The sequence below is a fragment of the Salvelinus alpinus genome, chromosome 16 (genome assembly GCF_045679555.1).
Source record: "Salvelinus alpinus chromosome 16, SLU_Salpinus.1, whole genome shotgun sequence".
NCBI classification, from domain to species: domain Eukaryota; kingdom Metazoa; phylum Chordata; class Actinopteri; order Salmoniformes; family Salmonidae; genus Salvelinus; species Salvelinus alpinus.
The window spans coordinates 47,355,543-47,366,814 of NC_092101.1; the positions used below are offsets into that span (position 1 = coordinate 47,355,543).

General features: G+C 42.2%; 1 protein-coding gene across 4 annotated transcripts; it reads right to left on the bottom strand.

Annotated features, from left to right (window-relative positions):
• Positions 1-340: 340 nt before the first annotated feature.
• On the bottom strand, positions 341-6,907 carry senp5 (SUMO specific peptidase 5). 4 transcript variants are annotated; one of them, XM_071346428.1, is made up of 11 exons: positions 6,796-6,907; positions 5,051-5,155; positions 3,487-4,752; positions 3,276-3,381; positions 3,036-3,183; positions 2,878-2,925; positions 2,670-2,747; positions 2,353-2,490; positions 1,879-1,962; positions 1,730-1,780; positions 341-1,613 (listed from the first exon to the last, which is right to left on the bottom strand). In XM_071346428.1, the coding sequence occupies exons 3-11, from the start codon at positions 4,601-4,603 to the stop codon at positions 1,503-1,505; spliced, it is 1,881 nt and encodes a 626-aa protein (XP_071202529.1). In that variant the 5' UTR covers positions 4,604-4,752; positions 5,051-5,155; positions 6,796-6,907; the 3' UTR covers positions 341-1,502. The 4 variants fall into 4 exon arrangements, with proteins under 4 accessions (XP_071202529.1, XP_071202528.1, XP_071202527.1 ...); XM_071346427.1 differs by lacking the exon at positions 6,796-6,907 and adding an exon at positions 5,778-5,902; XM_071346426.1 differs by lacking the exon at positions 6,796-6,907 and adding an exon at positions 5,773-5,902.
• Positions 6,908-11,272: the final 4,365 nt, after the last annotated feature.

Here is an 11,272-nt window from a genome sequence, read left to right on the forward strand (position 1 = left end):
AAACTGATCCATTTTAGGATGAGACAGCATACATTGGGAACCTATTTGAGGACAGTTTACCCATCTAGAGAATCCCAATTTAATCTCCTCTAGGTGTGTATCAGCATAACCCTGCCTACAACACTAACATAGTAACTTAAGTACAAATGAACTGAACAAAATTCAATCAAAATCAGAAAGTTTCTCAAAGAAGATCAACCAGATTACAGAGTGATCTGTGAACATGATCTCTTCAAATGGTACAATAGCATTGTTTACACCTTGCACCACCATGTGAGTTTCGTGATCTGATCAATTTGACCTAACCACTATCTGGATCAAGGTTTGTCGCATCTACCCATTGCAGAAAAAAGTTATTTATTTAAAGACAGTTACTGATGCCATAAATCAATGGTGCTAACTGGTATGATGACTGAAATGGTTTTGAACATCCAGATCTGTTCACACTTGATTGATATCCAGACACTTTAATCGTCTACACCCGTCTTAAAAATGTGGGCACAATCAGAATGTGGACAACAGCACAAAAGGCACATGTTAGCACCAGGTATACACTGGGCTCAAATGTGCATTAATGACAGACAGTATAGATGGGATTCAGCAATTTCTACAGCAGCATTTTCTCATCTACAACCTGTCTGTGGACCAGCACCCTCAGATGGGGGACTGACACCACCTACGTGATTGGTGATCCTCCAATGAGGAAGATGGCCCGGCCAGCTATGGTTCTCATACAATAAAAGGCTTAGAAACTGTTCTACAGCAGTATCATTAAATTCTTCCTCAGTACACTAAAATGTCAAGATATACTTATTGTTTTAACAGCGTATTTTCAACAGAAGCAGGAAGAGGTGTGTGTTGTCATGAAGCCATTCTCAGTGGAGCATCATGGTTAATCATAACTAACTCCCCGATAACAAACGTGGAGTTTCTCAAGAACTAAGAAGCGGTTCGAGATTAAGTAACATTAAAACAGTATATTCAGTTAAAAGCTAGCCTTCGATGAGTTATTGTTCTCTACCTCACTAGTCAGGCAAACACTACATGATATAAAACAAGAACCTTCAAGTTTCACCTACTGTCCCATATAATCTCCTGTTTACATTTCAAGAACTGAAGCTAGGAAACGTGTCGTAAACACTGGTAGGCCCATTACCGGCCTCTGAAACCTACCAGCAGTGTTCGCTCCAGGTCAGCCAGTCAGTCAGCAGTGGAAACTTCGTGGACGTCAACTCAAAAGAAATTCAAAAGTCTCTCATTATCAAGGTATAAAAAAAAGTCCCAACTATGCACCGCTGGCCCTCCACTGAAGGACAGATGGTTACCATCTCTGTGTCTTTAGTCAAACAACGTGTCCTGTTTCCACCGCACTTCATTCAGCTTCTTGGCTCGTCATGTTTTAAAGTATTAATGGCCCTTCCACAATAAGGGTCAAACAGTCGTTAAGCCCACGGTCCAGTGGAGAGGCAGGTGTACTCTCTGAGCTGGGACACTGCGGTTGATCAGTCATTCAGTTTACAGTCACAGAGCTCTTTGTAAATCCTCTTGCGGACTTTGGGCATGTCATCCTGTGTAAACTGCAGCGGCTCTTTCAATGCCAGGCACTTGCAGTACTGAGAGAGAAACAAAGCGGGGGAAGAGTTAATAAGACAGATTCACCACAAGGTGTGTGTGTGTGTGTGTGTGTGTGGGGGGAATTTACAGTACGAGGGGGAAATGCCCCACTCACCTCCAAGATGAAGACTCCACAATCACTGTCGTTCTTCTGTTGAGGAATACCCTGAGGGTGGGAACCAATCAGAGATACTGGTCAACACACAGTCAATCAGAAAGCATGAGAGAGAGAGAACAGTCACATGGTACCATCTGAAACAATACCTTGTTTATAGTCGTCTTCCAGCCTTTCTGATATCCAGTTTGTTTCTTCTCCTCGGCCTCAGCCAGGATGTAACTCAGGATGTTCTGTGGGCCAGATGGAACAGAGGAAGACAGAAGGGTTAAATAGTTCACAACTTGACTCTTTCGGGGTTCCCACAATGTGGACAGCGTAGACCAGGTGTCAAACTCATTCCACGGAGGGCCGAGTGTCTGCGGGTTTTCGCTCCACCCTTTAACTTGATGAAATAAGGTCACTAATTAGTTTTAAAAAACTCCTCACCTGGTTGCCTGTCTTAATCATTGAAAGGAAAACCCGCAGACACTAGGCCCTCTGTGGAATGAGTTTGACACCGATGACGTAGACCAATGATAAAGGCTCATCAAATCAAACCAATGTTCCTCAGGTCTAGGATAAAAAGTCAGAAGCAATCTGAGTTTGATAGAGAGGCAGAGGACTGTAAAGTGTGAGCGTACCTCCATGGTGTATTTGAAAACGATGCCCTGGGAGTCATAATAGTGGATGTGGTGGTTGGCTATATCCACTGTGATCAGGGACCAGTGAATCTCCAGGTGGATAGGAATCAACAACAGCCTCTTAGAAAACAGATCCACCTGAGAGACAGAGAGACACCAGATTAACTACAACCGTTGACATATTCTAATTTAGCTAGTTCTGTGAGACTGACAGTCTCAGATAAACAGTGAGCCTTTACATTTCTGGTCCTGCGGGTTATATCTTAACAAACTAGCGATAAATTGGCTGCATCTTCAATGACCTACCACCAGCTTACCTTTTTGGTCCATCTCTTAACCCCTTCGTAGCCTTTGGCCACCAGCTGCCTGTGGAAAAAGCTGTTGAAGAAATGAACCTGCAGGAGAAAATAGGAAAACATTCAGTAACCTTGGTAACCAAACAGAAGACCACCACCATCCTAACAACTCCCTTTCACAATTAACCCTTCGTTGAACCTTCTGATCAAGGATCCAAAATGAATGTACCTTGTTCTGTGTAGCCTCCATGATCAATTCTCCATACATGTTTATCACCTAGACACACACGACAGAAACATGGCAACGTTTGAATTTCAGGTTAGATAATACGTAGGTGAATAAGTTTATAAGCAGCAAGCACACAGTTTCTTATCGACCAAAGCTACCTGGTCGTTGACCCAGTTTTGGTCATCCAGTGTGGACAGGTCCTCCAGGGTCAGAGTGTGCTTGTTGTAGTCCACCTTGAAGCACTTCATAGAGGTGGAGGCGAGACCCGCTTTGTACTTCATCATTTCTGAGTGGATGTTTAGCTTCCTAGTACAGAGAAATTAACAGAGATGCTAACGGCATAACAATGGAAATCAACAATGAAATTGAAGCTGGTTTGTATCTCAAACGACTCCTACTTGTCATGGAGGTCAGTGTTACACTTGTTCTTCAGATGCTCCAGGACGTCAGTCTCACTGAGGGGGATAAAGCTGCCGTACTTCACATAGAAGAACGCCAGGAACTCTGAGGGAGAGAGAGACAGGACAGGAATCAATAATAAGTAAAGTAATATGAACTTAAAATGTATTCGATTTAAAAAAAATCATAGTTACAATAAAAGTCTAGTACCATGTATAAGGTCTATGATTACTTCATGGATGTTGTCTTCAGGGTTGGGTTGCTGTGCTGGGTCTGAGACACAGTCCTCCTCTGTCTCAGGGCTTGGAGCCCACACTCCCACCTCACAGTAATCTCTGTGGTCCCACAGAGCGAAGGGGTGGAGGGTGCTGCATAACATAATGCCTGGGGAAACACAGGCTGTGGCTGATGGTTCCACCTCCATAGGGGCGCTACAGTCTGTTGGTTCCTCGTTGGGCACAGCAGATGTACCGTTGGAAAGGGAGACAGCTGCGTCACCAGCCTGGGGCTGCTTCATGACCTCCGTGTTAGAGTCGGTTACCGGCTGTTTGTCTAAACCACAACCATTCTCCTGCTCCATCTCCAGACCAGGAGCCTGCTCCCCCTCACACACAGCCCCTTCACAACCATTCTCCTGCTCCATCTCTGAATCAGGAACATGCTCAACCACAGCCTTCATTATAGGTTGAACCACAGAGTTTGTTACCGGTTGAACCATAGCATTTGTTACCGGTTGAACCACAGACTTGGTCACCAGTTTAACCACAGTGTACGTTAACTTCTGACCCATAGAGTTCATTAAGGGTTGACCCATAGAGTTCATTAAGGGTTGACCCATAGAGTTCATTAAGGGTTGACCCATAGAGTTCATTAAGGGTTGACCCATAGAGTCTGTTAAAGGTTGAAGTTGACCGACAGAGTTGGTTACAGGTGGAGCCACAACATTCATTACAGGTTGACTGACAGAGTTGGTTACAGGTGGAGCCAAGGAGTTGGTTACCTCCTCCACAACTGAGTCTTTCTCCAGCTCCTGTCGGATGGCTGTTACCTGCTCTTCTGTCATCTGGGTCTTCTCAGAAGAGTGGTGACCACCTGTCCTCTTGGTGGTCTCCCCCAGTGCCTGGCCCCTGCCCTTCCCCGGCTGGGCCCTGCGTTGTCTGGGCTTGCCACCTGGAGTCTTCCCATGTGGGTCCTTTCCATTGTGGTGCTTAGAGTTTGGCCCACAGCAGTCACATGCCTTGGGTGTCCTCTTCCTCCCAGAGGAGCGGCCATTGGTGCCCACCAGTGCCGGCGGTGGTGTTTGGGGGACTGAGACGTTATGAACCATGGCTCTGTCCTCAGCTACTACCCCATCCCTTCACAGCTGCCTCTGGCCCACAGTGCTGGTACCAGCCCTCAGGGGCACTGAACCAGGGAGCTCCCCAGTAGATGGACTCTCTGCCTGAGTTGTGGCTGGATAAGGACCCTGGACTAGAGCTGGGATGATAAACCGAAAATTATCGACACCGACCATACTGATCACTTACCGCAGGCATTTTGCTGACATCGTTTATTAAGTAGCCTGCACATGAGAAATGCTAAGTTTGAAGTGAAATACATTTGTAAATATGGGTGATTGTTAGTGGGACAATTGATTGCTACAACCATAAACTAGTAGTAGAATAAATAAAAAAAACTGTGGTGCAAAATGTTATAAAAATATAATTATATTTATCGATATCGCACCAATTCAGGCAATTTATTGCAATATTTTTGCCCATATCGCCCAGCTAACCTGCACCCTGGCTGGCCAGGTAGTTGACAGTTTCAGACTGAAGTCTTAGAGGGTGGAGAATGGAGATCCTTCTCAGGGGTTACGCCTTACAAGCCAAGGAAGAAGCTACATTGAAGGAAAGAGAGCTGTCAGGATAGCTTAAATGTGTGAAATTAATGTTCTAAGTTTATTTGATGAAAACAGTATTGTCGATAGATAGCTAGGCATATTAGAAGAAACTGGTGTGACCTGCTGTATTGTCAGATGTCCCAACAGTTTAATTAATGCACATTACATTATTACACATATTGCTAATCCTTTACTAAAATAACGTCAAGGAGTATCTAATAATGGTTATGTCTGCAACAAATAAAACATTCTGAGCAACTTATCACGTTTTGGGCAACTGAACTTGTCTGTGAGGTCGTTAGCTAGCTAATAGTGTGCTCAGCCATGTTTACAATAACTTGAGCTGCTTTTGCGTCTTGCAATCGACGATTGGATAACTATTCCTCTACTGTTGTAACACTGTAGCGTGTGAATGTTGTGTATCTAAACACAGAAGAGTCATGACAACGTTGGAGTATCGAACAAGCTAGCTAGCATAGCAAGCTGACTATAGCTAGCTAGTAACACAAATGGTTTCCTGTTTCCATGGCTGAAAATGCGATCTACACAGATACATCGCTTTAACTCGTTCTTACAGTATCGATAAATCATAAGCACAACTAAAAAGCACATACATTACCACATTTCTGCAATCGTCAAACAAGTTTCAGCGATAACAAACAACTCTCACTTGTGTGATCAAACAATCCATCTCATTTGTAAGTCGCTCTGGATAAGAGCGTCTGCTAAATGACTTAAATGTAAATGTAACTAGTTTGCCGTCGCTTACGGATTGCGTCACATTTCAGCGCAAACGGTTCTCACCTAGCTACCACAGTCACAAAGTCAAAATTGGTGGTCGTTATCAATAAAAAGTGCAGAGTGATCGATTTGTCTGCTGGCGGGTAAGAATACCCCCCCCAGCTCTGCTAAAACCATTGACACCTTCTTGCCGTTTTCAAGGTATTGTTAAAGAAATATTAACTATTTGGTTGTAATATCATCACCTCTTGAAAAGCATAGTCAGAACTACACATTTCCGATTATTCTATGCATGACAAATGCGCACATTTAGCTCTATCATCAGAGTTAACTGTGGAGAATTAACTGTGGAGCACATGGGGATGTGTGTTACTCCTCAGCCTTATTTAACCTTTTATTTAACTAGCAAGTCAGTTAAGAACAAATTCTTATTTACAATGACGGCCTAGGAACAGAGGGTTAACTGCCTTGTTCAGGGGCAAAACGACAGATTTTTACCTTGCCAGCTCGGGGATTCGATCTAGTAACCTAAAGGTTACTGGTTCAAAGCTCTAACCACTAGGCTACCTGCCGCCCCAAAACCTTAACGGAAAGGTTCACCCATTTTGAAGGTTATATTGTTTTTGTCCATCTCTTGAGTGATGATATATCGACTCCCTAGGGGATTTCATGTTTTCATGAGTATCTTGAGTTATTGGCGTTCAAGCAGGCAGAAATCCGTCCGGTATGACGTAGCATCATGATAAACTCGCACTCACTACACTGGAAGTTTATAGGAATACTACTTTTAGATCGCCAAAAACGTATATCATACATGTCAGATTTCGATACTGGTCGATGTCATAACTCGGGAGGATGTCTTCTCTTGAATGATCATATATTTGCGATATTCCTACCTTGAGAAATGTGTAATTTAAGGTCTAGCACATTTTTCCTGTTTGTCTGTCTCTTTAGTCCAGGGTGTATTGCATGGTGCCGTTGCCAGAGATATTATAGAAAGGAGATAGGAATCCAATGAATGAAGGAACTGATAACGCCTCACCCAGCAGACTGTCGACCAATCGCATTCACATTGGGTGCATTCATAAATTCACTCTGGCTATTCTGATTTCAGAGCACTCTCGTTTGAGTGCAGAATAACTGAGGAATTTATGAATGCGCAACACCCGTTGAATATGACCGGTGTCAGTAAATGTCGGCAAAAAAAAACATAATTAAATTGTTGCCAGCAGCACAGTTACAGTCACCAATGCTCTAGATAACATGAAAACAGTCTAACCAGCTCTGCTAGGGCAAGAAAAATGGTCAGAGGTGAGGTGTTCTCTCATTGATGTCTGGAAGTTGCTAGCAAGTTAGCCAACGTTAGCCAGTTAGCTTGGGTGCTTGACTCCTGTTGTGAGGTCAGAAGGCTCGGATCAAACCTACTCCACCAGAATTTACTAACGGACAATCTGACAACGCTCTGAACGCCCAGAGCACACAATTTAAGAACTCACCCATTGTCATGCTGCGTCACACGGTTTCTAAGCTTATCGTCACGTAATCCCTTCTCAAAGTCAGTGTATATGTCGAGAAACATGCCCATTTTACTCTAAAGTACGTAATGTCACGATTCCAAAGCTATACAATGCTACAGATAGCAAGTTAGCAATCTCACATTTTTCAGAGAATATTTGTAATGTTTTACTTCTTGTTGACAAAATTCGTGCAAATGTTGTGAATGTTAGACTCCACTCTGTGAGGCACATGGATCTGCAGGTTAAACATGGTGAGATTATAGACTCCTAAATTGATAGTGCAGTTTGTTTAGGCAATTTTACTGGTAATGCTATGTTACATGCTGATATTGTCTTTGGTATTATTGTGTGTAGCTACGTTTGCTAGCTAGCAAGGAAGCCCATAGAGAGAGGATTGCATTGTGGATTTTATAGTCGACTTGAGCTTATTATAAGGCAAAAAAATTAACATTTGTTCACAAAAAATATTGTTCTCACATATTAGTGTTAACACTGTAAAGTAAAGGAACTAGTGGTTTTCGGTGGATTTTTCCTTTAAATGTCCCACTTGCTTGGCCTCTAGCTAGTTTTTGAGGTGGCACGATCGGCTAAGACGCTTGAGGGTCACGTGTGTTTGTGAGGCACGTCTCGAGTTCTCGCCAGGTATGGGTAACTTCACCAGGACAAGGACTTGCCGATGTCAAACTCTTTCCAAAAACCTAATATCTGATGAAGCAAGCTAAATGACACACACATGTTGTTTCCGTTGCTACAGTACACGCCAAATGGATAGGCTACCCCAAACATTATGGATATACTGACAAGATACATGTCTCTCCACCCTAACAATGGAAGTCGTTGTCCACAAAGCGGCACGGCGGGCGGTCTAGTTCGCCTATCCTTTCTTTGGATTGGTGGATACATTTCTTTATTGTAATCCTTTTTTGATTATTCGATGAGGGTTGTTGACGTCAACCGCCTGTATTCAATGGATAGAGTTGCTATGCTACTAGCCTCGTCATAAATATGCATAGCCATCTCGAGACCACTCCAATATAAATAATATTTTCTCAAAGTTGCCGGGATGTCACGTGTCCTACTTATATCAGTACACTCGTAACAACCTAGCCATTACGAAACTTCTATTCGATCGAATAAACCTCACGTAGCAAATAAGCTATGCATTTTTTTGTTGACCAAATTCGGCATTCTCATTGACCTACATACAAAAACTCCTTGCTTGGTGGAGGGAGACTGATTTTCCGCTGAGTTGGGCCTCTCTGTTCTTCTCTGGCTACCCTCACATATGCAAATATACTGAACAAAAATATCAACGCAACATCAAATCAAAGTTTATTTGTCACGTGCGCCGAATACAACAGGTGTAGTAGACCTTACAGTGAAATGCTTACTTACAGGCTCTAACCAGCAGTGCAATTTTTAAGTAAAAAAAAAAAGGTATTAGGTGAACAATGGATAAGTAAAGAAATAAAAACAACAGTGAAAAATAACAGTAGTGAGGCTATAACAGTAGCGAGGCTATATGACTGTACGTTTGTTTATGTGTAACTCTGTTGTTGTTTGTGTCGCACTGCTTTGCTTTATCTTGGCCAGGTCGCAGTTGTAAATGAGAACTTGTTCTCAACTGGCCTACTTGGTTAAATAAACTTCTTATGGCTGCAATCCCATTAACGGGATCGATATGACAACAGCCAGTGAAAGTGCAGGGCGCCAAATTCAAACAACAGAAATCTCATAATTAAAATTCCTCAAGCATACAAGTATTTCACACCATTTTAAAGATGCACTTCTTGTTAATCCCACCACAGTGTCGAATTTCAAAAATCCTTTACAGCGAAAGCACCACAAACGATTATGTTAGGTCACCGCAAAATCACAGAAAAACACATCAATTTTTCCAGCCAAAGACAGGAGTCACAAAAAGCAGAAATAGAGATACAATTAATCACTAACCTTTGATGATCTTCATCAGATGACACTCATAGGACTTCATGTTACGCAATACATATATGTTTTGTTCGATAAAGTTCATATTTATATCCAAAAACTTCAGTTTATATTGGCGCCATGTTCAGAAATGCCTCCAAAATATCCTGAGAAATTGCAGAGAGCCACGTCAAATAACAGAAATACTCATCATAAACTTTGATGAAAGATGCATGTTTTACATAGAATTAAAGTTAAACTTGTTCTTAATGCAACCACTGTGTCAGATTTCAAGAAGCTTTACGGCAAAAGCACAATATTCAATAATCTGAGAACAGTGTTCAGCCACAAAAGGAAGCCATACAGTTACCCGCCAAATTGTGGAGTCAACAAAAGTTATAAATAACATTATAAATCTTCACTTACCTTTGCTGATCTTTGTCAGAATGCACTCCCAGGACTCCCACTTCCACAATAAATGTTTGTTTTGTTCGGTAATGTCCATCATTTATGTCCAAATAGATATTTTTGTTAGAGTGTTTGGTAAACAAATCCAAAGTCAGGAAGAGCAGACGAAATGTCAAAAAGTTCCGTAACAGTCAGTAGAAACATGTCAAACGATGTATTGCATCAATCTTTAGAATGTTTTTAACATAAATCTTCAATAAAGTTCCAACTGGAGAATTCCATTGTCTTCAGAAGTGCGATGGAACAGAGCTCCCTCTCATGTGAACGCGCATGGTCAGAGCATGGTCAGGTCATGGTAGACCTGACTCATTACTCTCTCCTTCGGCCCCACTTCACAGTAGAAGCATCAGACAAGGTTCTACAGACTGTTGACAATCTAGTGGAAGCCGTAGGAAGTGCAAACTGACCCATATCCCACTGTGTATTCGATAGGCGATGAGTTGAAAATCGACCAACCTCAGATTTCCCACTTCCTGTTTGGATTTCTTCTCAGGTTTTTGCCTGCCATATGAGTGCTGTTATACTCACAGACATCATTCAAACAGTTTTAGAAACTTCAGAGTGTTTCTATCCAATACTACTAATAATATGCATATATTAGCAACTGGGACTGAGGAGCAGGCAGTTTACTCAGGGCACCTCTGGGCACCTTTCACCCAAGCTACTCAATACTGCCCCTGCAGCCATAAGAAGTTAAATGAAGGTGAAATAATTATATATATATTTTTAAATATACATGCACAGGTTAGTCGGGCTGATTTGAGGTAGTATGTACATGTAGGTATGGTTAAAGTGACTATGTATATATGATAAACAGAGTATCAGTAGCGTAAAAGAGGGGTTGGTGGGTGGCGGGACACAATGCAGATAGCCCGGTTAGACAATGTGCGGGGGCACTGGTTAGTCGGGCTAATTGAGGTAGCATGTACATGAATGTATAGTTAAAGTGACTATGCAAATTTAATAAACAGAGAGTAGCAGCAGCGTAAAAGAGGGGTTGGGGGCACACAATGCAAATACTCCGGGTAGCCATTTGATTACCTGTTCAGGAGTCTTATGTAAAAAGAAAAAAACTGTTGAGAAGCCAATTTTTTCCTAGACTTCGCGCTCATACAACAATTTCAAAAATTTTACAGAATTACAGTTCATATAAGGAAATCAGTCAATTGAAATAAATTCATTAGGCCCAAATCTATGGATTTCACAGCCATTGGTGGGCCTGGGAGGGCATAGGCCAACCAACCAATCAGAATTGGTTTTTCCCCACAAAAGGGCTTTATTACAGCAATACTCATCAGTTTCATCAGCTGTCCGGGTGGCTGGTCTCAGACGATCCCGCAGGTGAAGAAGCCCAATGTGTCGTGACTTTAATTAATCTGATGACTGTTATTTATCTAATCAACTAACTATGTTTAATTGTTACCCGATTTAAATTAGTCATGTAACAAAACTACTCATTAGG

Excerpts from the sequence above, each read along its gene's own strand:
- senp5 (XM_071346428.1), bottom strand. The coding sequence starts at position 4,603 with ATGGTTCATAACGTCTCAGTCCCCCAAACACCACCGCCGGCACTGGTG. Across the intron at positions 1,963-2,352 it reads TTTTCAAATACACCATGGAG|AACATCCTGAGTTACATCCT; the intron begins GTACGCTCACAC and ends TCTGGCCCACAG. Across the intron at positions 1,781-1,878 it reads GGAAGACGACTATAAACAAG|GGTATTCCTCAACAGAAGAA; the intron begins GTATTGTTTCAG and ends TCCCACCCTCAG.